The sequence below is a fragment of the Pseudopodoces humilis genome, chromosome 22, assembly GCF_049639895.1.
Source record: "Pseudopodoces humilis isolate 2021_Gansu_Grassland_sample_001 chromosome 22, ASM4963989v1, whole genome shotgun sequence".
Lineage (NCBI taxonomy): Eukaryota > Metazoa > Chordata > Aves > Passeriformes > Paridae > Pseudopodoces > Pseudopodoces humilis.
In genome coordinates, this window is record NC_142221.1 from 2447225 (window position 1) to 2474595 (window position 27371).

The 27371-nt window shown below is 41.2% G+C and overlaps 1 protein-coding gene across 3 annotated transcripts; it reads right to left on the reverse strand.

Moving 5' to 3' along the window:
- Positions 1 to 903: 903 nt before the first annotated feature.
- On the reverse strand, positions 904 to 25472 carry QSOX2 (quiescin sulfhydryl oxidase 2). 3 transcript variants are annotated; one of them, XM_014257950.2, is made up of 12 exons: positions 25145 to 25472; positions 20269 to 20369; positions 19019 to 19067; positions 17793 to 17901; positions 17515 to 17605; positions 16043 to 16188; positions 15366 to 15509; positions 13488 to 13617; positions 11514 to 11636; positions 10299 to 10449; positions 6669 to 6857; positions 904 to 4562 (listed from the first exon to the last, which is right to left on the reverse strand). In XM_014257950.2, exons 1-12 carry the CDS (start codon positions 25470 to 25472, stop codon positions 4012 to 4014), a joined length of 2112 nt encoding a protein of 703 aa, XP_014113425.2. In that variant the 3' UTR covers positions 904 to 4011. The 3 variants fall into 3 exon arrangements, with proteins under 3 accessions (XP_014113425.2, XP_087921896.1, XP_087921895.1); XM_088065770.1 differs by lacking the exon at positions 25145 to 25472 and adding an exon at positions 21384 to 21714 and having other exon boundaries at positions 17793 to 17898; XM_088065769.1 differs by lacking the exon at positions 25145 to 25472 and adding an exon at positions 21384 to 21714.
- Positions 25473 to 27371: the final 1899 nt, after the last annotated feature.

The window sequence follows — 27371 nt, forward strand, 5'->3', positions numbered from 1 at the left end:
CACTCTGGGGACCAGGATTGGGGTCCCCAGGTAAAGTACCAGAAATGCCAGGCGGGAGTTGGGGTTCAGGTCCTGCCCGGGTGACCGGTGCCGTGCTGCAGTGACACCGGGTGCCACCAGCACCTGGCCCTCCCCAGGGCCATGAGCATCTTCTGGGGGCAGCTGATGACCCACAAGGTTCCTTTTAAGCTCGGTTTTTAAGTGGATTTTTAGTCTGAGCCTCTAAGGAAGCGCTTTAAACAAAAGCTGTGTGGTGGTGTCGGCTCCCCCGGGCACAGGGCAGGGCTGGGGCAGCTGTGGCCGGGCAGGAGGGAGGGCAGGGGCTGTGTGTCACACTCAGGACAGGGGACAGGGGCTGTGCGTGTCACAGGGGCTGTGTATCCCACTCAGGGCAGGGGACAGGGGCTGTGTGTGTCCCACTCAGGACAGGGGCTGTGTGTGTCCCACTCAGGACAGGGGACAGGGGCTGTGTCACACTTGGGACAGGGGACAGGCGCTGTGTGTGTCACAGGAGCTGTCACACTCAGGACCAGCTGTGGCACCTGCCAGCCCCATGGTGACATCCAGGACCCCACAAAAGCCTCGGTGCTGATCCCTCCCTGCTCCCCCTCCTGTGCCCCCCTGCACCAGACCTGCCCATGGCCTTCCTCACTTGGGCTTCTGCCATTAGTAAAAAACAACCATTAATAAAAACCAACCCTCTCAAACATTTCTTTCTCCCTGCTTTATTTTCTCTCCCCTCGTTCAGATTCCTTAGCAGATCCTGAGAAGTTTGGGCTTAAACATACAGCCCCCCAAGGTGATGGATCTGGTTTATCATGGAAATGTTCATGTGCTGTCCTGGCAATCAAGCTCAGCTCAAAACAATTTACAAATACAGGTAAAGAGCCCAGACACATCCACTTTGCCCAAACATCTGCAGTTTATTTTAAACAAGCACATTAATTTACAATTTAGTATGAAACAGTCACTTTTCCTTCCAAGAGAGGAATGAGTCAGTAAAAACCCAACCCAACCAGAACAGACTTGGAAATATCAAGTTATTGACTTCAAATAAATAGAACATTTAAATTACTGAAATGGTATTGTTGCTATTTTCAACACCCCATGTGCAACACCACACCTGGGACCTTCGTTCCCATCCAGTTCTGGGCAGGAGCAGCAGGATGGATGCACTGCTGGAAACAGAAAATTAGGAGTTCTCACAAGTAACTTCATCAGGTTTCTTTAGCACGTGCAGCTTTTGTCTCTCTTGGCACATTCTACTCCTTTTATTTTAATGTTTCCTATTTGAAAACATCCCGAGAGCAAAGAAAGCTCCGTGAATTACAAAGGGCCAAGAGACAGCACAATTCCCACAGGGAAGTGACATTGCAGGAACCTCTGTGGACAACACACCACACAAATAAACCCTCCAAAATTGAGGAGGTGGGGCTTGGAGACAATTTTTAAACCAGGAACATTTTCCTGGCAGCATCACCCTTCTGCCACCACAGACTGTACTGTTACATAAAATGGTATAATTTGTCATTAGAAAGTCAGAAAATAAACCCAAGCAAATCAAGATTTACTCAAGTGAATCCAAAGTAAAAAAAAACCTTCCCAGATGAGGACATTGAAGTGTAAAGCCTTGGCTGGTTCACTGGCAAGAGCTGAAGCACCAACATGGACAAGGGACATCCTAATTTCATTAATTTCATACCTTTATCCTCTGAAGAGACCAAAAAAAGCCACTGAAGTTTGAGAACTGATTCATTTTGTTGCAGGGTCACAGCAATGTGGAAGTTAAATGTGTGTAACAAAAGCCCCAAACTTTATTCCAAACCCACATTTGCCATTTTTTAATGGCAAAATCGTCCCTACAAACCTCCAAGGCTTTTTGCTTTCATGTGCAGATGAAAATCAACAGAATGAGTCAAAGCTCAGGAAACCAGGTCTGTGTATTTGTTAGAATTCTAAACAACAGCTGTAATGACTGAATTTCAGCTGGAGAATGTGCAATAATTAATGTGCAGGAATTAACTGGCCCAACTTCCCGGATCCAACATCGCTGTGCTGGGTGAGGTTTTCCTGCTGTTTGCATTTTCTTATCAAGCTGAGTGTCCTTGCTGGTGGGCTGAGGACACTTGCCCAGATCAGGCCACCCCAAAGTTACCTGATTTTCAAAACTCATTGTGAAATCTCCAGGTTTTCCTCTGAATGAGCTTTGCCCTGGGATCCGTCACTGGACTCCAGCCCAAAGCAAAGGGCCCTGATGAGGCTGGATCACTCTTGTGCTTACAGGGTGTTTGAGAATCCAAGCCCAGCTGCTCTAAGGATGGGAATAATAAATTCCCAAAGAGGAAAGACCCAGGATGGCTCCTTGTGCCAGAACTCTGGAAGTCTGAGGGTCCTCAACAAGCACAGACCCATCCCCTCTGCATGGAATGTTGGACTAACAGGATAAAAGGAACTGAGATTTCTTCCTCTGACACATTCACAGCAACCCCAGAAAGTTGTTCCTCTATGTGGGTGTTATTTTGATAAATAACCATGGACAGTGAGTCTTTGTAGCTCAATTTTGTTATTCCTATTGGATGCTGCAGAGACACATCAGAAATACTCGATTTTGTGAATAGCCAATATTTGATTATGAAAAAAAATAACCCTGTGGAGTTTTTGTGCTTTTTTCTTGCTAGGCTTCAAACTTTCTATGCTGGGGCTTCTGAGGGAAATCAGAGGAGGACACATCAATGGTATAAATGGTATAAATCCAGGGAATTGGCCAGGGACTCCTCATTCCTTCTCGTGTAACAGAGGAGCCAGCAAACATTCAATTAAATTAAAAGTTGCAAATGTAAAATTGAAAGGAAAAGCCTTTTTATATAACATAATTAATCTGGAGAACTCACTGCCATGAGAAAACATTGAGGCCAAAACCTATTAGGATTAACTAAAGATTAGGTAATGGATAACTAGAACATGCTCAATTACATTGGATAGGATTATAAACTTCACTATCCAGGACGTGAATTATCCCCCCCAGCCAGGATCACAGCAACTCCTACTCCCAAGGATGATTTTGTAATGTTTTCATGGTTTCTTTTCACTGCTGCTCCAAGGACCCCACACTGACCTGCAGAGGGAACTGCCACATCCCAGAACTGGGCAGCTCTGGGCCTCAGCCACTAGGGAGCTGGAAATACCAAGGGAAGTGTTAATTGCTCTCTTGTGATGGAGACATTCAACAGAATTTTCCAATCTGTTCTGCCATGGTAACACAAATCTTGATGTCCTTGACTAAAAACATTGTTTTCCTTTCCTAGAGTTCATCAGGATTGGTTTCCACCTGGATATCACCATAATTACTTAGCAATCAGAATCAGGCTGCTAATTGTACCCCAAAACTCTCATCCTATGTGATGACACACACATATCCTTGGCTGGAATACACCAGAGAATGGATGAATGATTTGAACATGGAATGCTTCCTGCTTTAAATATGTCAATAATATTTCAGAAAGTCACAGAGGCTTAGAATTGATTTAATCAGAAGAGAACTCTTGTTTCCTGAAAAAAACACCATCAGAATTCCTGCTTCTCCCAGTGAAGCAGCCAAGGTACCATTCAGAGGAACCGTTCAGCACTCGGGGAAGTGAAATCAGCTCTGGATGAATTGAGGAAAAAAAATAACACCTGACTTGAAAATACACAAAACAATATCCAATTTCCTTCTCCAGCAGGCACAGTGGATTGCATAATGCAATGTTTACTCTGGAAATGAGTAAAGGATGTTGGTGGGAAGTCATGGAAAAATCTTAACTGCCAAATGCAACCCTCCTGTATGAGGACATTGACGTGGCCTTGGGCAAAGCCTGGGGATCTCAAGGCCACCTCCACCTGTTCACCTGAACACCTGGGAAATGCCTCGGGAAGAAAGGGGTCTGAAACAAGGAATACTGCATATAAAATCCCTGATCATAAATATTAAAGCTGTGTGTGGGACCCAACAGCCACGTACAGCGAGAACTCCTAGACCGAGGAACGGTAATACTTCACTTTCCAGCGCTTGGATCTCATCCGGAAAAAAAAGTACATGATCATTAAAAACAAGGATGAAGCCACATAGAGGATGACACACAGACTCATGTCTAGGTTGGAAAATCCAATCCCTAGGAAGGACACAGCCTGCCTGCTCCCTTTGATGTTCACGGATGCAGCTGCGCTTTTGCCGCTACCTTGGACAGCTCCAGGATTTCCCAGTGGCTTCTCTAACCCCTTGGAGCCTGGATCGACTGGGTTTTCCTTATCCTGGAGCTCATTTTCTCCATTTCCCCCCGAGTTCTTCAGCAGGTTTTTGTCTTTCACCTCCCTCATATCTCCCTGCTCATTGTCACTGGGGTCAGTCTGGCTCTCGGTGTATTTATAGAGAATATTTTCACTGCTGTAGTGGGACTTCAGGAATTGTAGGACTTGGTCTTCATTCCAGCTGTGCAGCCCTTTGATTTCTTCATGACATGCAGGACAAATGTCTGGAGTTGGCCACTGAACTTTAGGGAATTTTGGATCTTCAGTCAAATCACCTAATTGGGAGGAGAAAAACATCAACAGAAAAAAGTCAGGAGGAATGAAGTGGGAAAGCTGCACCATCAGACACTGCCCAGGGAGTATTTTCCACTTTCAGTGAGGCTGCCATAAAAAGCCACAGCACAACAATTGAATTAAACAAAGACAACCACAAATTTGGAAGTTATCTCATCAATTGTGACCCAAAACATTTCAAAATACAAACACTAAATCACAATTATTTCCCTCTTCTCACAGTAAAACCTGCAGAATTTCAATCCCAACCCCAAATCCTGCAATTGCTGCTTTTAGGAGGCAGGAACACAAAACTGTCTGGGCCCTGCAGGGTTAAGCTGAATTATGGTGCAAAACAAACTGCTCTTTTCACTCCTTAATCCCTGTTTTCTGCCTGGTTTGCAGGAGCAGCTCCAAGGCCAGACACTCAGATATTTCCATGTTTCTGTGTTATGAACCATTCCATCCCAAGCTCGCTTTTCCACAGCTCTGCACCGTTACCAGAACAAAATGAAATATTTGAAAAGCCACGTTCATGTTTAAGATGTATTTTTCAACTGAAACCCAAATATTTTAAAAAGTAGCACTGTCTTTAATTAAATCTAATTTTAACATTTCAGATGCTCACAGCTCTGGCCAGGTTTCTGAGCTGAATGCTGCAGCTGGTCTCACACTTTGCTCTAAAAACCAGTATTTTAAAATGTGAATGGAGATAATTTTTAGAAACAAAATCTCCAGCTGATAAAAACCCCTGTTTTATTTACCTGATTAATACACTAGCACTTAAAGTATTTTAGAAATAATAATTTCGCATTTTATTTTCATTTCATTATTTTTATTCTTTTTAAAAGCAGGAAACTCTCCCATGATTTTGGGTAAAATAGGGATTCAAAAGACATTTAAAAATATTTGTCACCTTGATATTTACAAGCAAGAGAGCAAATTTGCTTTTGTATCCTAAAGATCACTCAGCAATCAATTTGTTTCAATAAAAAATGCAGAAACAAAATGTGTAACAGCAAGGTTACAAACAGAAAACTCCCTGTACTTTGTGTTTTCCTGCCAAAGAGGGAAATGCTGTAAATCCTGTGCATTCTAAAGGAACAGGGAATAATTCAATAGGGCAGAGGCACATCCAGCCACCTCCTGACCCCCAGCCCAAGGTGTTTTCATTCACCAAACATCATTTCTCACGCAGCACCACAAATACAGATGCAGCTTTTAAGGGTGAAAATACATCACTGTCCCACAGAGAAATTTTAGCAAACTGAGAAAGCATCATTTAACATTGTTATTTATTCCAGTGTGTTTATACTTCTTACTAAAAGGGTATTTTAGCTGGCTCCTGCATCACCTAAATCAATATCCATGTGAGTTTTCCAATACCTTAATGTTCTAAATAAGTGCATTGCTCCACCACTTAGCAACTCCAAGTCCACAGGAGTTGCCTGTTACAGAAACCAAAATTAGGGGATGTTTTTCTTTAATCTCTTATTATTTCCTTTTTTCTCCTCAGAGAAAGGAGGCAAAGTGTTTGTACTCACAGCAGTATTTAATTCTTCATAAATCTTGGGAATGCAGCAGGAGCATAATATGAACACAATGTAGCATATTTAAATTGTAACTAATGCTGCATTACCCAGATCCATAACAGCAGACAGGGATTTAGTGCAAAGAGAAACCAATTTTCTTTAGTGCTTTAGTTATTTGATACCTCCATAACAGAATGGATTAAACACAACCAGTATTTTAACAGCACTTTCAGTCTAACACAGAAAACACAGGGATATGGAGGGAGCACAGATTTCCTTTATAGAGTAATTTTATTTTATTCAGCTGCTGATCTGCCAAGAGTTGAAGCTCTTTTATCCTGAGGAAGCCTCTTGTTCAATTGCCATCGTTTTCCAAAACAAAACAAAGGCAGGTTTTAACCCTAAACTGGTACAGGAAGAAATGTAATTATTTTTTATCCACTGCTAAGCAGCTGAATTTTTGATTTGTGTTTCAGAAAGAGCCTCACCAAGGAACAGGTGAAATCTCAGATGAAACCAGCCCTGAGATTGATGTTTTGCATTCTCTCCCAGCTGTCTCAGGTGTTTCTCCCCTACCTGACAGCCTGTTGTTCACCACGTTGTGCTTCTCCCAGAGCCACAGAACAGCCTGGTCCAAGCTTTTTATGGAATCCATGGATTCTTTGGCCATCTCCTCAAAGTGCTGAGCACAAGCCTTGCACCCAAAGAAGTGCTGGATGTATCTCCTCATGACCTGCAGCACAATTTGGGGGTTGTCCTCAAGACCTACAAGACAAGGGACAGACACAGCTCCAACAGCAGGAAAGCCAAGTGGGGGAGAAGGAAAGGAAAAGTTGCTGCATTCTTGTTCTGTAGAATTGACACTTGATCTGAAATGAATCACTTTTGCAATTTAAAGTGTTTATATCAATGTAGTGTTTATACCACCAACACATTCAGTCTGTACAATTGTGCTCAAAGTTACCCTGAACACCACAATCAAATAAAAGTCAAGTGGTCTCTACAGTGACATTTCTCCTTTCAGAGTATCTTAAAATTTGAGGGGAAAACCAAACTTAATTAATGAAAACCAGACATTATTTTTATCAGAGAACACTGTGAAATTGCTAAAATATACAAAATTCACACTTTCTGTATGTCACAACTCCTGTGGAATTAGAGATTTTCTCCAAGCTCTTGCCCAATATATATTACACATTCACCTCTATATTCATGCCCAGGCACTGAAATTATGGTGACTTTGCTACTGAAAAATCAGGAGACAAACCCCCTTTGGTGAGTCCTGCACAAGGTACCTGTGAGGGTTGTTTGTTACCCCACAGTTCTGAGGAATTAGAGAGCACCACAATCTCATTAGAATTATTAATTCCATGGCTTTTTTGGCAGGCTCTGAATGCACAGAGCAGCTGCTGAGCAACACTTGGCAGAATAAATCAGGAATTCTTCCTAAAATAAACAAAGACACATGATTCCTTCTTTAACATTCACACTTTCATTCTAAGATAATTATAATTAATTCAGCAGGAGGATAAGGCCTGTACAGGTTGAGAACTTTCTGGCCTTTCCTGTGTCAGCAGGTAGCTCCTTACATCTCTAAGTGCCTTGAAAACCTGATATAATTTGTTGAAATCCTAATGTCTCATCTCTGTCTCACAGAATTCCTGATTCATGCTTAATTGACCCAGTAAATTATGTCAAAATGTATTTAAAAATGTCCTGTGTGTTACCATGAGCACACACTTGTCAAATTAAACACATTTTATGGTGCAGATTGATCAAATTACAGACTCCTGCTGCTGAACACCACGAGTAATTTACTATTGCTTTGTTTTCCTGGAAAAAAAAAAATCTACAAAACCTGCTGAAATTATCAGGGCACTCATCTACTATAGATATGGGAAATATATATAAAGACTGTCATCAACAACTTTATTTAGAATAACAACAGGATATTCTTAAACACAGCAGCAAAAATAAGTCTTTAAAGCCCAAAAGAAATCCTAAAAAATAAACAATTTCTCCTCAGCCATTCAATATCTGTGATTGAACAGACATGTATAAATAAAAGCTATGAGATTAAAGCAGATTAAATTACTGCATTAAAAGAAAGGCTGGAAAATTATTTTGGAAGTTGAAATGAATTTCAAGCAGAACAGTTTTACCATTTATACTGAAATATGTATTTAGGGAAAAAAAACCAAAAACAGCAAATTATTCATACATAAATTTAATTTCATCTGTTCTCCTGTGCAATGGTACACCCTTGAAAATTCATTTTGTGAGGAAATCTGTCAAATTCAGCAGTTTTAAACGGATTCTAAAATTTGTTTATATTATTTATTTAATAAATAAGGTATTTATTTATTTAGATAATTTATTATAAAATCCACAAGCCTGTCTTATTCACATCAAAGCATCCTGTTACCTAAAACCACATTTCTTGTAATTAAGTGTGCTCAGGAAATGATTTCTACAATGATTTTACACATCCTTGGGAGTGAGCAGTTCTGTGCTGAGTTCCTTTGGATCCCTCCTGCTACTCCCACTGCAGCTTCAAATTTCCTCATTCAGCATTAAAATGTATCAAATATAACCCAACAAAATCATTTTATCCAGAAAAGCCACATGGAGTTCACCCAGAGTGCCAGGCCCTGGAGCAGAGGGGACGATCAAGAAAAATACATCTGCTCCAGAAAGAAAACAATTGCAAAATGGCTCATTTTGTTTGTTTTTCTTTTATCAGCCCCGAGATGAATCTTCTATTAACATCTGCCATGTATCATTGTGTAATCCTCCTTTTCTCTTTCCTCCCAAACTACTGCAATTCAGGGTAACCCTAATCTTTAAAGTGGACAAGAACCATAAAACCCTACCTGTGGTGGGAAGGATTAGGGAGTACATCATGCTTTTTAGTAGATGGGATTTAAACAAGCAATAAGGAGAGGAAAACCTCCCAAGACATAATCCCACAGTCTCAGACTGACCCAATTCTTTCACCATAAGAAGTGATCATCACATATCTGGCCCGATTTACAGCCAGGGTTAACTGTGCCAAAGAGTTCTCAGGTTCTACAATGTATTTTTAACTTCAGCCTCATGCCTGAAACACACATTTTGAGGTGCAATTTTGTGTAGTTAAATATTAAGATTTTTTTGTAGGTTTAATCAGAATGCTTTGGGACTAAAAGGGGAAATTTAAGCTATGCAGGATCCTGCTGAAGAGCTCAAACCCCTCAAAGTCAGCTGGCAGTGAATGCACTAAATTGAAGAAATTCAATCTATTGTCCCACAAATAACAAACAAAACAAAGAGAAACAAAAATCAGCAGCAGAATAATTTGCTATCAAAAGATGCCTGTTCTGCAGGAGAATTATTCAGATTTGAAGGATTTTTCACTCTGATTGCAAATAATGTATGGGTCCATAATGTGAAATAATAAAATCCTTTTTAACATACAATCAACAGCTGGTAAATTGAAAATTTCTGAGTTTTATGATGTCTATGTAGAATTCTCATATTCCTTGGAAAAGACATTTAAAAGGCTTTAAATGAAAACAAAATAGAAGTGTAACCAAACAAAGCACTGTCCTGGCAAGAATAAAAACCAGAATTTTAGCATTAGCAATTCTATTTTCATTGGGTGAGGAAAATAGATTTTATAACCAGCATGTTTCTTAAACAGGAATCATCACTAGAATATTAACACTCAGCTTCACAAGATGCTGCAAGTCTAAAAATGAGCAATTTTACAGAGTGCTGGCAAAGTAGTAAATCAGTGCAGGGATTAATGACAGGCACATTCAGCTGAAAAAAAAAAAAACCCAAACAGTCATAACATTCAGTATTTAAGAAATAACATTACAGAAGGATCAGTTAATGGTTGTACATCTTTTATAGCTACTGAACTGTATGGTTAAACCTCATTTTCCTCAAATTTCATTCCCAGCACAACCTCAGGTAAACTGGATCATTTTCATCCCTTTGCAGTGAGCTCAAAATTTCTTTGTTTGAAATTCTTTTTTTCCTCCCCCCTCTTTTTTTCTGCTTTATTACTCCCAGCTTTAGGGCCACACACTTTATTGAGCACATTTCCAAACCTTCCTGCTGCAGCCAAGCTCTGACCCCTGCTGGTGCAGCCCTGCAGCCACTCTCCTCCACAAATGGATTCCTGCAGGATTTACACACCAAAAAATATTTGCTGCTCACCTGTGTTTATCAAAGCTTTTGGTCTCAGTGCAGCCTGAACAGTGAGGGTATGGAAGAGCTTCCAGAGGGAGCAGCTGTAGCCCCTCAGCTCTGGTCTGCTGCCCTGGCAGCCAACCCACTGGACTTTCCTGGGGAGAAATATCCCAGAAATCTGAAAAAAAAAAAAGAGATGTATTTAAGGTATGTGCTGCTCTGGGGCCTAAATGTACCATTGAGTGTGGCAGCACAGTTGATCCCACATGGAATTGAGGTGAACCAGGGTAAACAGTAATAAATGACTTTCTGCACTTGTTGCTAATGAATTCATGCTTCAGGCAAACAAAAATCCTCATGTCTCACATACTCTGAAGCATCATCATAAAACTCATCCCTTTTGGACAAGATACAAAGTGCTCAGTCATTGACATCAAACCTACTAAAATCAGTCTGACAGAATACACAAAGCAGTTTAACCTGTAAAGATTTTTATTTTTTTTTAAGAACACAACACAAAAAATTATTCCTGTACACTGACAGAGCTCCAGCTCCCCTGGGCACATTCAAAATTCCCTATTCCTCCACAAGGTGTACATGATCTACATTGAAATACCTTAACTGGCTGTAAAATTCAGTATTATTTCTTCTTAGAACAAACCCACTCCTTATTCATTGCACCTGAAATCCAGTACAAGATTTTAGTTTCTGAGACTTCTCTCTCCTCTTCCTACAACACACAGAAAGTTTCCAAATTTCAGACAGAAATATGGAAGAAATTGTTAAGTCAACCCTACCACAGGGCTTTGCCAAAGTGGGATCAGATTTCATGAAGGAATCAGAGAGTAGTTGGGAAACTCTTCAGGAATAATGCACATTTCATTGAGTAAATTTCCCATCACTCAAACTCTGACATTCAAGAGAATCCTGCTGCTAGCAGGCACAACAAAGTCAGAAGTATCCTCTGGGAATCTTGCATCCCTGGGGATGACATTAGGGAACAAATATTGCTTGCTCATTATAAAACCCAGCCAGGATCGTGTGTTTCAATTCTCTCATTTCAATTTCTTCGTGTGGATGTGGGTTGTTTTTTTTCTGCTAATGATTTCACTTTACTTTCATTTTAACCTTCTTATAACTGCATTATGGCTGGGGGAGCAGCAGTAAGTGATGTCTTAGATTGATATGGAATCTTATCCTTTCCTAATGCCCTGTTTTATGCTGGAACTGGGAACAGCTTACCCGCATTTTGTTGTTGACCAGATCCAGGATAGCATCATAAGGGATTTTGTCTAATGGAAGGCTCACCAGCCACTCCTGCAAGGTCTCTAACAACTTCACCACAGGCTGACGGCCAGGAAAGAGCTGAGAAAAATAATAATAAAAAAAAACAAAACAAGGAAGAAAACATTTTCAAGCGCAAATCTCATTAGCAGCGAGATGCTTTTGGCTTTATCCAAATGTTTTTGCTGTCTGTAAAATGCCTGATTTTTTTTTCTGATGAGCAAATTAATTACTTGTTCTGCTTTCACTAAAAAGCTTATCTCACACCAGCTTCTGCTTACAAAATTCCACAAGTTTTTTTGTGCAAAATGTTAAAAATGAAGCAGGCAGGAATGCTACAGAACAACTTTATATTACCTAGGATTTCACATTAAGATAATTCAGTTCACAATGTTGCTCAAAACGGAGTGAAACACCTCAGTGAAAAACAGAGCCTGAAATCCTTCCCCTTTTCTGAAGATCAATCACAAAGAATAGTTCTTTTTAGTCAGATTTCTGTAAGTTTAGGAGTTGTTATCCAGAAGAACATTTTCCTTTTCACGTGCAACAGTGATTTCCAAAGGGACCTGGAATCAGGGACTTCCTTAACTCAGAACTTACAGGAGCCACAGCCTGGCAGGTGAGTGTGAGGAACTGTAAATCAGTGCTAAGGCCATTATTTTACAGCAGAAATGGTATTTTACTTTAATGAGGGTTGGAATTATTACAGAATTAAGTATCTGCCATTCTGTAGGACCCTTCTAGAGGGAGCAGGATTTCAGTCATGAAAATTCCCTGAGCAGGGAATCAGAGACCTCTGACTGGACCTTTGGATTGACCATCACTATAAAAAATTTCCTAACAGAAGCACCTGAAAATATGAATGAGAGCAACGAAGAAAGTGTTACATGACAAAAAAAATGCAAATAAAGGACAGCCCTGGTGGGGCAGGGCAGGTGGACATGAGCAGCCACCTAAAATAAAACATTGCCAATTTATCACCAAAAGCCAGGGAATCAAATGGCATCAGCTGGCCAGGAGCCATAGGGAAGAACAGAGGATGTTTTAGGGATAATATGATGGAAAGATTACCACCACACTTTCTTAAAGAAATGAGGCCAGCTGGAGATTTCTGACCTCTGATGGCTGCAGGGGGGAGCTGGCTGGGGAAGGAACTGTCTGTCTGATTTTCAGATAAACCCAGACAGTTGGAAATGGTTCATATAGGCCTTATTATTCCCTTAAGAGTTACTGATTCACTTTTTAAAAGTAAAACATAGTGTTAGCCACAAAGTGAGTAAAAATAAAGATATAGAGGTAATTTCAGGAAGCTGGCATTATAAAGGAAAATTATTTTCAATTTTTTCAAGTCATATCACGTTACATATATATATATTTTCTTTTAATGCAAATGTAACAGATAAGCATTTTTAATTTTTAAATACTTAATTATATTCAATAGTTCAGTTATTTTTGAATACTTATTTAATTAAAATCAGTACCTCAATTATATTCAAAATTCAGACAGAAGCTACCAACATCTCTAAATAGAACAGCTTTTGCTAAGTATGCAATTAATGAAATCCAAAAGTCAAGAATGAAAAACAAATGTTAGTTTAATCCCACTGAGTTACAATAGCTACTTATCCTGAAAATCTGATAAATGGACTATATTTACAGTGTTCGTTCAATATGCTGCAGACTACTTAAGCTTTATTTAATTTTGAGCCCCCTAAGGTGAAATTAAATAGCATTTTAACCCTCTAAGTATGCCAGAACAGCAAATAGCTCAAAAATAGCCTTTAAATAAACCCACCAAACTCTTTTTTAAGCTACTGAGGATGCACGCACTTAAACACCGCGCAAGACATTTTGAGAGACTTATGTCCCACGATAAATTTTCTGGTGGAGTCACTTTATCTTCACAAATAATCAAAGCCCAGAAGTGCCTACCTTGGCAGAGATGGTGACAAAGTCCTTGAAGGTTTTTAGCTCAGCTCCCTCGAGCGCCTTGTGCGTGGCCAGCTCCACCCGGAGCAGGAAATGCAATCCCGACTCAAGGTCAGCCATGTAGAGCCTGGACCTGGAACACACATCAATCCTGGCATGCTCTGGCAGCCTCCTGCCACTCCTCTCCTCACCACTCACAGGGGTAAAATTGATGAGAGGAGATGTCATTAAAGCCACCCCACAGTGATTGCAGAGTCCTGCCCAGCAGGGACTGCTCGGCCCGAGAGTCACACGCAAGTTTGGACAACCGAGGCACAACCACATGTGAGAAATGTTTTTTTATATTTGACTGGACTTTTTGTCTCCTAGCCATCCTTGTAATGGAATTATAGCTCTGGTGTAAGGAAATTACAGCTTCTCTGCTGGGCTGACCACAAACAGAAACAGGACATGCTCTGAACAACAGGGGGTTCTGCACAGGGCAGGGGTGCAAACAAGACTGAAAATGTCAGTGTTGGAAAGGACTGAATTAGAAATCCTCTCCAAAATGCAGCAGTTTTACTGCAGGTCCTTTACCTCTGCGTTAAAACACAGCAGCTCTTAAGACAAGAGCTCTGACAGGTACAAGTAAACCATATAAACCAAATAAAACATTTTCAAAGTTCCTTCTCACATCCAAATACCTTCATAACTAAACCTGCTTTACAAAGTACAAATGCATCAGGCACACAGCCCCAGCTTTCAATGCTTTCCAGGCAGTGTGAGACAGAGCAATGGAACTGAACAAACACAAATTCACAGAGTGAACACCTCTGTAAGAGGTTCAGCAGCACTATTGCTGACAAAAAACAGAAATAAAAAACAATCATTGAAAAAACTGGCTGCTCCCACCTCCTAAATAACATTCAGGAAAGAAGATATTAAGACACAATCATCTATAATCATATATACTACATCTATAATTTAATTTAAGACACAAACATATTCTGAATTTATCTCCTTAATTAATAAAATACTCACTTAAATTATAAACAACAGCAAAATTCTGCTTCAAGTTTCTTAAATAAAGAGACATCCACATGAATGCAGGAGGTTCTCCAAAAGGATCCTATTTAGAAGATACTTGGAGTGGAGATTCGTGTCAACAAGATTTTGCCTTGCTGGAAAGCAGCTCAATTTAACTAAGTTGTTTTGCTAACAGAGTGTTCCATATAAAGTATTTTATAATAGTCACTGAAAGAAGATGACACTAATAGTGTCTATGAAAGGAAAATAAGTATTATATTAAAGCACTCAGTCCCACATCTTTTCCATCTAAAGATGCTGAGGGATTATCTCTCTGCAAAGGCTTTGCATCCTTCTCTCAAAGAGGGAAAGAGGGTGAAGATAAACCTCAGAGGATTTGGGGTGATAAACATCTTTTACAGTGACTTTAGTATTTTCTATTATACTTGCATTTGACAAGCCCTTTCCAGCAGGCACTGTTTCACTATTGCACACACAGGGAATTTCCTACAGAAATGTTACAGCTTGGTATGTTACCATTTATTTTTTCAGGGACACTGATCACTTCTTTCAGGTAGTGGGTGATAAGCCCTTGGTATTTTCAAGGAAATTGACTATTTCACAACACTTCTGGTAAAAACATTCCTTCCAGAGCAGTGCAGATATTTACTGCTAAACCAAAAATACCTCAGTAATTTCACCTGTGAATTGTTTGAAAAGCTGCTCACAACTGAACTGAACAGAGTGAAATGAAGCAAAATATGGAACTGCACTAGGATTTTATAATAAATGACAGCACAGCTTTCCCTCATGGCAGGAAAAAGCTGCAGGTAATTTTTAATAACCACATTTATTAGAATCAAGGGCATCACTTACTTATCAAACTCTTTCCACACCTTGATTTCTGTGTTCTCCTCTTTGTTTTCTGGAGCAGGCAGCTGCAGTGGCAAAAGGAGCTTTTTCCTTACACCTGGCAGTGACTTCAAATATGAAGAAAAGAAAGACCGTAGAGGCTTCAAACTGCAAATGGACAAAGAGAGATCACTTTTAATCTCAGACTAAGTGAATGTCCAAAGCAAGTAACTGTATTTATAAAATAATATATTCACTTTGGTTTATGTTTTACAGTCCTAGTGCACCATGGCCTGTTTTGACACAAAGTGAAAAGAAATAATGTTCAGTTTATGAATAATGAATCACTTGGATTAGGGGTGTGAAATTCTGCTCAAAATAAGAACAAATAATGTTTATCCAAATGTCAGTTCATGTTACACAAGAAATGGGCTTTCTAAAGAACTTTTAAGCTGCTTCATTTATTTTTTCCACTTCTACCCCAAACTTTTTTTTCCTTTCAGAAGCATCACAGTAATAAGTTAAAGCTAAAAATAGGCAACAGTGATAAGTAAAAGCAGTATTAAATCTTTTATTGATAATATAGGGAACACACAACTTCAGTCAGTACAATGTATTGATGAGGTGTCAGGACATCAAATCCTGACATTTTTAAAAGTTAAGTGAGCCTCCCCATAACCCTCTGACAGATAATTACTTACTTGTTAATTAATCCATGGCTGCCATTGGGCTGTATCAGGTAGCACGAGGGGACTGAGGTGAGCCCCAGCTTCTCCAGGAAAGGTTTATCAAAATTCAACGCTCTCCGCACCACGATGTTTTCATACTGGACCAAGTCTAAGATAACCTGGGTAATGAAAGGATGCCATGAATTACACATTGTTCAAGGAATATCCAATCTTGCAGGACAAGACACATAAGCAGGTGAAGTGCATCATCCTTTAAGGACATCATTAAACTGTTTGCAGGAAGTGCAGCTATGGCTGCTCCATGCACACAAACAATTTCACTTAAAGAAGATTTACTCTTCTCTAGAAATTATTACTCCTGTCTTCCTTTTATTTTTTCTTGGTCTATTCTGGTCTTTTCCTCCCTCCTTCTATCAGTGATGACACATGGCCTCCTTCTCTTCAGCAGTATGGGAAGGTTTGTCCATTTTGTCTTGTGTTGTAAACATGAAAAAAATTCTATTTTCTTTTTCACTAAACTACTCTATAATGCTCAAATATTATGTAACACTAGCAAACATTTTTTATTCTGAAAGCAGACTCCACTTTGTGTTAATCAAATGACTCTCTTCCCCTCTAACTTCAGATAATAAAAACAGAGGGTGATAAAAAGCTGAAGAACTTTATAACCTTCACATTTCTTCAGTGATACCCACTCACATCACCACAGCAGCTTCCAGAGAACAGATGCCTGGAAAAAGCCTGATGCCAAAGTGATTCCCACTTTTGGCAGCACAATCTCCTCCACTCATGATACTGAGCCATGTCAGCATCCAATCTAATTAGAAATGTTTTGCAGACACTGGATGTTTCCACACAGATCATGCTTGGATAATTATGCTTTTTTTTTTTTTTTTTCACTTATTCTAGATCTTAGAAGAGAAAAGCCACAGTTGTCTGAGCTAACAGCAGGCTCATTAGGTGAGGAAACGATGCCAAAACAAATATTTTATTGGGAAGCAAAACCTAAAGACATCCACTTCCCCTGTGTTTCTCAACTGGGTAAATAATTTTATGCTACTGTCTTAATTTTCCAAAAGATATATGTGAAGAAAGGGACCTGGAGAATTTAAATTATTGCAAACAGTTGGCCAGAAGAACAAGTACTAAAAATGGTTCTCCAGTAGTACCAAAACAATAATGTAATCTGGCAATATTTTTGTTGCAATCTTTCAAATTCTTGAAAGAAAATTGTGCTGAGAACAGAACTGAGAAATTAACCTTCCTCTAAACTAAGAATGGAAGAAGTTAACATGACATCACGTTCCTTTGTTACCAAGTTCCCCTGTGTGAATGAACACCACAGCCCTACAAAATCCTTGGGTTTTATGATCCCCCAAGCATGTGTGACCTGCAGTCACAGAGCTGTTGCTTGGCTAGATAAGCTCAAATCCAGCTGGTTTATGGTACCATCCATACCCTGTCCCTCACAAGGCCCACGTTACCTCTCGGCCCACGTAGGAGCTGTTGCTCTCAAATACAATGGCTGTGTAGTGGTGGCTGCTCTTGTCAAAAAGAGATGCGAGATCACTGGACCTTTGAAGAAAAGAAAAGCAGTTTAGCACAGAATGCAGTACATCCACTGCTACCCATGGAATTTCCTTTTACAATCTCATAGCAGAACTGGTAGTAAAAAAAAAAAACTCACTGCATTTTTAATCTTCTAATTATTTAATTAACTGAATACAGAGAGAGCAGCTACATTTGAAAACAAGGAACTTACAACACTGGATCCAGTGGTGGGCAAGCAGGAGGTCTCACCTCCTGGGAATGGTTCTGGAGGAAGTCAATCATCATCTGACGAAGAGTTTGCAGCTCTCGATCTGCTCCTGCTGGGAACAAGTTCCAAAAAAACACAACCCTTCAGAAAACTGGGAAAACATGACTCACATGAAGGTTTGCTGTGCATGTGGGTTTTCTCATGCTGGTCTGGGTCAGGGTTTTGCTCTAAATTCAGACTTAAAACCCAGGATACTATTTGGCTGAAGAAAAGGAACTAAGGATTTAATTGGAGGATTTCATTTTAATGCTGCTGTGAGATCATATCTAAAAGCTGTCATCCCACCCCTAAATTAATAAAACCTGAAGACTTTTCCAAGTGTATCCATCTATCTGCCTTGCTGATTTTCTCTTCAAACAATGTTTGATTCTTAACGTGAACATTTTCACAGTAGTTGCTATGGACAACTTCAGCAGGATGTTAACCACAAATTAAAATCTGCCAAGGTGTATCATTCCTACCAAATGGAGAGGCCACAAAACCATGGAACAAAAGGAGGAAATAGCTCAAGTGTGAGAATATTTTGTTTGCTTTAAAAGAACCCCATTAGAAAGCAGAAAATACTTCAAATGCCCAAGAAGTAAAACTAAGGTTCTCTTGTACAGGAAGGGTTAATGGTGCAGGTGGTCTCTCCTCTGACCTCTGGCCTTTTAAATGTTTATCCATAGAAAGGGACAACATTACTTTTGTCCCAGACAAACCACCTCAAGCTGTGATCCTGTCAAACCCTGGGATAAGCCTATTTTCAGGGAGTCACCATCTGAATAAGGGCTTTCCCAGTGCAACTCAGGACGCCTGGAAAGTGGCTGAGGGATCAAAAGGCACACGAGTCAGGATTGAGCAAATTGGATCTCGTGCTGATGAGGAGTGTGCTGGAAAAATAAGGGATTAAAAGAAAATTAACAAGCCATTTGGGAAAATTAAGAGCTACATTAAAAAGAAAAATAGGAATGTGACCCCTAAGTTCTTGAAGAGATGCTTTGTCTGCCTAAAATTCTGATTAATACTTCATAGAGTACTTGAAATATTCTGCCTTAAAGAGCTATTTAGTGTCCACCCCATCCCTGTCCAAAGGAATTGACAGGCAAAGGGATTTTGCTTGTTATGAGACACAGCCCTGACCGACAGGAAAACTGCTCTGGGAATTTCTTACAGCAAAATGTTCTTACCTTGATAATTTTCTCCAATTGTGAACTGCTTTGTAAATGCTTTGAAGTACTGTGTGGGAGGAAAAAAAAAAGTCACTTATCAGGCAAAAAAAGCCCAGTTTAGGAACAAAAACTGCTTTCAAGAGTTTTACTTTTACAGCTCTAACTACAAAACATTTTTATATATCTGGTCAGGAGACAGTTTTCCCTCTTAGCCTATGAGTTCCAAAAAGATGCTTCTCACCTACCTGAGGGCAAGAGGAAAAATACTAATGCATAATTCAATGGTGTGTATTGATCCTGTACTGCAGACATTAACCCAAACACAAATGAACTGATCACCAAATCAGTGCTACCAACTGTGTGTGTACTTGGAACACAATTCACATTTTCCCAACTCCCTCCAGTGGTTAAACAGGAGATCTAAGGGAGCTTGGCAGCCTTCTGCTACGAAAAATAAAATAGAAAAGATTCAGTGTTTAATAAAGAGGATATCACAATTTACACCTTAAACTTTGAAGAGTAAAAGAAAATTAAAATACTGGCTTTCCTATCAGGGTAAAAGATTACAAATCCTACATTGAAATGTCTCCTGTTCCCTCTCCTGTCATCACAAGCAGTTTATTCAACCCTCTCCATCTACCACATTCTGCTCATACTTAATAAAATGATTAATACAGACTGACTGAGAAGGTAAACACTGCATTTAGACTTAAAAATGAACAATGGCAGATACTTTTGGCTAATGTGGCATCCTTCTTAAAAGGCAGTTTAAGCATTTTGTTATGAAAAATATTATGAAATTAATCACAAAAATAGTGAAGGATCCATCAAGGGTAAATTTCTAACTGGTCATGCAATCAGCTGTTTTCATGAGGCAATTTCGATGTGTTCCCTTTACTTTCACACACCAAAACTAAAACCATTATTAATTATCCTGTAATAACATCTGAATTTGAAAAATATTTATACAAATAGTTATTATCTAATAAATCTATTGAAACTAGGGGTTATATACACGTGATAACATGATACTTTACAGAATGGTATCTTTTTTCAATAAGAATTTTTCAGACTCAGAACTGAATTACTGCTTAAAAAGCTGCATCACTTCTTGCATTCAGCAAAACCCCCTCAAATTAATCTTTTATCAACTCTGCAGTTTTCTCAGCAAAGTAAAGCAAAACTCCAGCTACAGAACAATGAGGTACACAGTCTAATTACTATAAAACATGCATCATTTGCCTAAGGCAAGATGTTCTGCCACTTACCCTTAAAGTTGGGTAATAGTGAATCCCATATTCTTTGCACGTCTCATAGTTCCCTTCTTCCCCACAGTCCAGCACTCCAACTCTAATTGCAGATTCCCAGTCTGCAAACAAAGATATCTTTCAATTTTCAGCAGGAGTGACCACGAATCCCAGCTGATGAATTACCTTGCTTCCCATGGAAACCAGCAACAGGACTCTGAGAGATTCCAGTGGCTTAAAAATCCAGCCCTGGGTCGATTCTCATTTGCCATTCATTTCCATCCCCCAGTGTAATACAATCCACTGATTTTTAAAATAACTAAAACCTCCCTGTTTTTCTTGGCTGCATCAGTGTTTTCCATGCACCTGAACAAGAGGACTCCCAGCACATCAATGCAGCAGTTCCAGGGGTAAATCCAAGAAGATGAAATCAGGGCCAACCCAACACTTGCAAGGAACTGGATTGAATTCCTCAGCTTTTCCCCTTAGCTGTGCTCATAAAATAGAGCATGCAGAATGTACATAACTGAATAAAATTCACCCAACAGTTACTCATCCACATGGCTGTTACAAACCCATACATTTGATGCACCTTGTAGTAGAGCTTTTTTAAAAAGCTGCTTTTTCTCCAACTTCCAGTTTTCTGAGAGGCCTCAGAATTACACAGTCCCCAGTTCATGCAGTGTCTCCTGAAAGCTGCATTTCTCTGGCAGATTTGTTCAGAAATACATTAATTATATCCCAAAAAATACCCGAGTTTTAACCAGACTGTTCAATAGTTGAGTTTGAGCATCACTCTGACTTTCCTTTACAGCAATAACCATTAGAGTTCAAGGATTTCCATAAATATGCTTATAACTTAAATAAAAGCTTTTACCTTATAGTTACTAAAGTAAGTTACTTGACTAACATTTTTCTAATTCTAATTTCTTTACTAATATTTTTCCTTCTCTTTTTGCTGGGAATTTATCTTTTTGAGCCAGGCTCTGCTGCAGCAACCACTTTAAGGAAGAACCACTCCAAGAGAATCCTTAGACAGCTGCTTTTTAAAGCAAAGTTAAATCAAACCAGCCATGGGTAGAATTTTAAGGGCCCCCACAATTCCCAATAAAATTTAAAAAACACTAAAACTAAACCTGCTTTTATAGCAAAGAGCATGAAAGCTTCATCAAGTTCAAGAACTGATGGACAGTTCTGGTGTCTGAAATTCAGCTTGACCTTTACTTGTGTTTGGAGGAGGCCGGGACAGCTGATGGAGAGGTTTGTGCTGAACGTGCCAAGAGCTGAGCAGGCACCAGGAGAGCCCTCAAACACGCTGGAGCAGATGGGCACCCATTCACGGCAGCACAAAGGACACAACAGCCCATTTCATCAAATAAAATGCAAAATACAAAAGAAAAGTTCGGCTTCTGGTTATCTCCTTCATTCAACTTTCACCACTCCTCCTCCTTTTTCCACCTGTCTGGATCCTGCTCCACGCAGTGAATAGGAGCTCTCTGAACACAATGCAAATAACCCCGCACAACAAAGCAGCCCCACCCCAGCTAAACACTGGGGTTAAAGAGCACCAGCTGGGATGTGCTGCTTAGCATTCCTGCTGCTGGAAACGGAGCTTTTCCTTTCCAAGGGATGCCAGAGTTGCTGGAGTGCACAGCCGACACTCTGGAGTTACTGTGGGTGGCACTGTAGTCTGGGCTGGATTGTTTTGAAATGCTGATTAATTTTAAATTAGCATTAGTGGTTTTGTAATACTGACTCACAAACGATGGGAAAGAGGCTGATGAGGGATGCATTAACCAGCACAATCTCTGTTTATGCTAAACAAGCTCCAGTGAATGACAGGACTGTGTTGGACAAACTGGAATCCTGCAGGTGGGTCAAACCTCCCATGTGAGAAAGTGAATTATAAGGAATACACTTTCTTTTTGTAAACCTGGGTGTTTTCCATCAGGAGGTTTCAGCCAGGAAGGTAAAAGGCTCATCACAGGCATCATCAAAGGCTCTCTCACGGCTATCTGAGAGTTGCCTACTTTGACACAGCCCTGAATGATGAGGAGGTGACTGCAGCTCCCCACCAAATGTGTTCAAAGAAGAGTTTCTAGCAGAAAGTCATTACTGCTGGATTTGAAACAAAGCCTGCTAAATTTGGACAGTTACTCCAAATCCTGAGGAGTGAATTGATTCTGTTTATAATTCACAGGTTGTCTTCTGTGGGATTTCCAAGGGTTTGTTACTACACAGAATTCCAGACCGTGGATATTTTGCTGGCTAGACTTAATAATCTTTTAGACAGAAAAAGGATAATTAATGGCCACTTTGGCTACTGCTGTAATAAAACAAAATGTGTGATTAGGAAACTAGGAGCACTGACTGAGCTTAAAGCCTGTTCTGAGAGGGAGTATCAAAATGAAAACATAAATTACACAGAAGCAAACACTGATCCTATTTTTCAGGAGGATTATGTTCTGCTCTGAAGTCTGCAATGATAGTATTGCCAAGACTTACAAATGACAAATGAAATAAAAATTAAGTCTATTACCATAGGCCTTTTTTGGACAAAGCTGTTGCACCAATTTAACTGGATTTCTTTTGGACACCAAATCAGCAAACATAACCCCAGTGATCTAGGAATTCCCTAATGTAAAAGCTGCATCCTCAAGGATATCCTTTAATATTCTAGCAGATGAGTAAATATTTTTGAAAAATCAATGTTGAGACAGATTAAGTGGGCAAAATGTTTTGGGTTTGGTTTCTTTGATGAAGCTACCAATGAAAAGTGTGACTGTTCTCAGTCTCCTAAAATCCATTCATCCAGCTTGAAAATGGAAACATTTGGCTGACAACACCAGAAGCCAATAGCATTTGTTGGTCGTGCCAATATCCACAAACATTCAAAATCCACTTTCTAAATGAAAGCTTTTATAAAAACTCAATGGATTAAAGGAGAGGCCTTTAACTGATTGCAGTGATATAACTGCATAACAGCATTTGCAGTTACGAAAGAAAATAGGCATTTGAAGAAGTCTTTACAAGTTACAGAGGTATCACACTGCTGTAATCCTATGTAAATCCCTTATTTTGACCAAAGCTCTGGCCAGTTTGGGCTCTTCATGCTCTCCACTGCTGTGCTCAAAGACATCCTTGTTACTTCAAAGAAGATCTAATATTATTTTGGCCACATGAACATTAAAGCAGCAGAGAAAATGTTACATAAACTTATGCAAATTAAGCAGAAAATAGTTACTGGTTTATAAACAAACCCTTCATGTAAGTAAGGAGTGTTTAAAGTGCTCTGAAAAACCATTATTGCTCTGTGTTTCTCTGCTTTTGAGTTTTTGCCCATAAATCCCAATTCCTCTGCATGTGATGAGTTCATCAGGACCTATTTTAGGGTGGGTTTCCATTTCCATATATCTAAATGTACACCTAATACTGCACCTACATTTCACGTGAGTTGTTCATGCTTTTCAGAGTGTCACAGAACAGCCAGAGCTCTTCAGTCCCTCACAAAGTGAAACCGTGAGTGCATTAAAACTGCTGTATCCATCCTGGAAACATCTCCTGGGTGAAATGTGAAATTAAGAGTAGTTTAAAAGCCTTTTACACTGCTATATTAAGCATAACGTTTTCTACAAATCTGATCTCAGGTTTCCTCCTCAGGAGAAGTACTGAACTTTAATCGATACCTCAGGGGCCTGTTTGTTTCCTTACATCTACAAATTGAGTAAAACACTTCAGCACCTGCCAAAAAAATTTAGCAGGCTAAGAGACAGCAAGGCAGGTCCCTCAGCATAAGCTGTGGAGGCCACCATTACTTTTAAAGTCACTAATTGTTAAACCTGAAAACCTGGTTCTCACTCTGCTCGGGTTTTGTATTATTTTCTGGTGGTCCTTTTCCCCCTTCGAGCCCATCTGCACCACACTGAATTTGCAAGATATAAACCAAGTGTGTACATGGCCTCTCCAGTACCACAGTATTTTTTGTTTATCCTCTGAAACAAGCTGTTCTCTTTATAAAACATTTAGAAGATAAACATCATGCCTTCAAGAGCTCAGTCTAAACAAACCTTGGGTACACAGGGACACTTAGATGCAAATCCACAGCTGGACTGCTATGTGCATGCAAGGTGATGTTTTATCCCTGGATTCCTTCAAAACCTTTAACTTGGAGGTGTGCTTCCACCATCCACCCCTTGCTCAGTCCCATGTGCTATTTTAGCTGTATGGAACCACGAGAGCAGGGGATGAGGGTGATGCTCGCACACCAGGCACCACCAGAGCAGGGGATGAGGGTGATGCTCACACCAGGCACCACCAGAGCAGGGGATGAGGGTGATCCTCACACCAGGCACCACCAGAGCAGGGGATGAGGGTGATGCTCACACACCAGGCACCACCAGAGCAGGGGATGAGGGTGATGCTCACACCAGGCACCACCAGAGCAGGGGATGAGGGTGATGCTCACACACCAGACACCACCAGAACAGGGGATGAGGGTGATGCTCACACCAGACACCACCAGAACAGGGGATGAGGGTGATGCTCACACCAGGCACCACCAGAACAGGGGATGAGGGTGATGCTCACACACCAGACACCACCAGAACAGGGGATGAGGGTGATGCTCACACCAGGCACCACCAGAGCAGGGGATGAGGGTGATGATGCTCGCACGCCAAGGCACCGCGGCTCACACAACACCTGGCCACACGTGGCACGGCCCACGGCTGGCACAGTGACCGAGGCCCCGCGGTCCCCCAGCCCAGCGCCCCTCGGGGCACCGCGAGGCACCGCCGCGGCCCTGCACCGGCTCCGGGTACGGCGGGAGGCCGTGAAGGGCCGCGGGACAGCGGCCGGCCCGGCGGGGCCGTGTGCGGTGACGCGGTCCGAGCCTCACCTTTGACGTCCCCCGCCAGCGCTCGCCAGGTGGGCGCGAAGGCGACGCAGTGGCCGCAGGACGAGCTGTAGAACTGCACCACCCAGGCGGCCGACGAGTTGAGCAGCGCCGGCCGCACGGAGCCGGCCGTCAGCACGGTCAGCGGGTCGTGCCCGGGCCGGTACAGCCGCGCCGTGGCGGCGGCCGCCAGCAGCAGCAGGAGCAGCCCCGGGAACGGCACCGGGAGCGGCAGCAGGAGCCGCGCCCGGCGGCCCCCGCCCGCCCCCCCCCTGTTGGGGCGGCCGGAGAGGGGCGGGGCGGAGCCGCGCCATAGCAACGCGCCGGCCATGGCGGCCCGGCCTGCGGGCAGCGGCGGTGCCCCGAGCGGAGCGCAGGCTGTCCCGCGTCCCTGAGGACAGCGGCGAGTGCCCCGTGTTCCTGGGAGGAGCTGGGATTGTCCGTGTTCCTGAGGAGACCGCCCCGTGTCCTCTGAGGGGATCGGGAACCCTCCCATGTCCCCTGAGGGAAGCGCCCGTCCCTGACGGGATTGTCCGTGCCCGTCAGGGAAGAAGGGACCGCACGGTGTCCCTGAGGGGAGCAAGGACCCTCCGTGTCCCCTGAGCCTTGCAAAATACGGAATATATAAAATTTTTATTAAAAAATAATGCTATTTGATGCTTGTTTCAATCCGTGAAACAGAGAGCAACCAACAAGCTCCAAGTGTTGGTAAACCGCTGGTCACTCAAGTGGCCGCGCACAGGAACAGGTTGCCCTGAGAGGATGTGGAGTCTCCCTCACTGTAGATACTCCAGAGCCATCGGGACACAATCCTGTGCCATGTCCTGCACCAGGAGGTTGCACTCCCGGGCACACTGTGGTCTCTTCCACTCTTACACATTCTGGCCTTCGGTGGCAAATTTACGTGACAATTGGTATAGAAAGGGAAGTTTTAACTTCACGAATCTTCTCACTGAGCAGAGATGAAAGCGGGGCAGCCTTTGGGTCGAGAGCTCTTTCATCCCAAAGTACTTCTCTCGGCAGGGAAGAGCCATCTCTCCTCAAACTGAAGCTCTGATAAAAAGCTGCACGTAGGCGGTTTGATAGAAGCTCTGTCCTTTCCATAAATTCAGGATGTGCAGTAGTAATGGATTTGAGCACCTTTTATAGCTCTAGCCCAGTCTGGAAGTCTCCTTTCATTTCTAAATACAGGCTCAAGAACTTTCATTACGTTAATGAGAAGCAGAAATCCAGCAATGTCCCCAGAGAAGGGTTTCAGAGGAGTTTAAAACTCAGATAATGAAAGACTGAGGTCTCTGAAAAGATAATTCTTGCTTCTGCTACTCACAAACACTTCTAATCCTTGAAGAACAAGTAGGGAACAAAGGGGTTTAAATTCTTACTTCAGGCCCATCGGGGGAGCTCAGGGTTAGAACTTAATTTATCATTGTTTGTGGCCAGCAACCCACAAACAGTACAAGAGCAAAATTCTGTCACTTTTGCCTTTTCCTGACCCTTTCTTTTTTTAGACCATTAAATATCTAAAGAGATTCAGATGCATCTTTTGATGCATTTCCTACAACCTAGTTTCTCATATCACATCCCAGCTTTGGGGTTTTCTATCTCTTTTTCCTGGGTACAGCAAGCAACAAAATAGATGATTACAATAGCAAAGCCCAACAGCTTCCAAGAATTGAAAAATCCTGTAGCAGCTGCTAATTAGGATTTTAAAAATGTGCAGCGCCTAAGATATTTTAAAGCACATTTTATTCAGAAGAATTGTTAAATGTATGAAGATGAAAGAGATGGATTACAGGAGAATTAAATGTAGGGTTTAACTGAGAAATAATCATTTTCTATGAAAGATAATGACTCCTCTTGAGGCTAGTATCAAGATTTATTGACCCAGGAGGTTAATATTGATCAAACCCAAGGCAAACAAAATATTAGACCTTGAAGGAGAGTAATCTTGATATTGAAGCCTTGCCACTGCGTGAACAGGTCAATATATCTGGGTGCCAGAATCTCAGGCTTTGAACACAGAATGGTGGGGGATATTAAACATGTCTGACATGTTCTGTGTACACACTTTTTATTCTCTACTTTATAGCTGTGTCCTTCCCTGCAGAGCACCGTGCGAGAGTTCAGGCTTCACTCACAACCCTCATCTCAAATTTGATGGGTCTCTGCCTCAGGTGTAACACAAGGCTAAACTCAAGCCCTTCAGCTATTTATTCATATCTAAGTGATA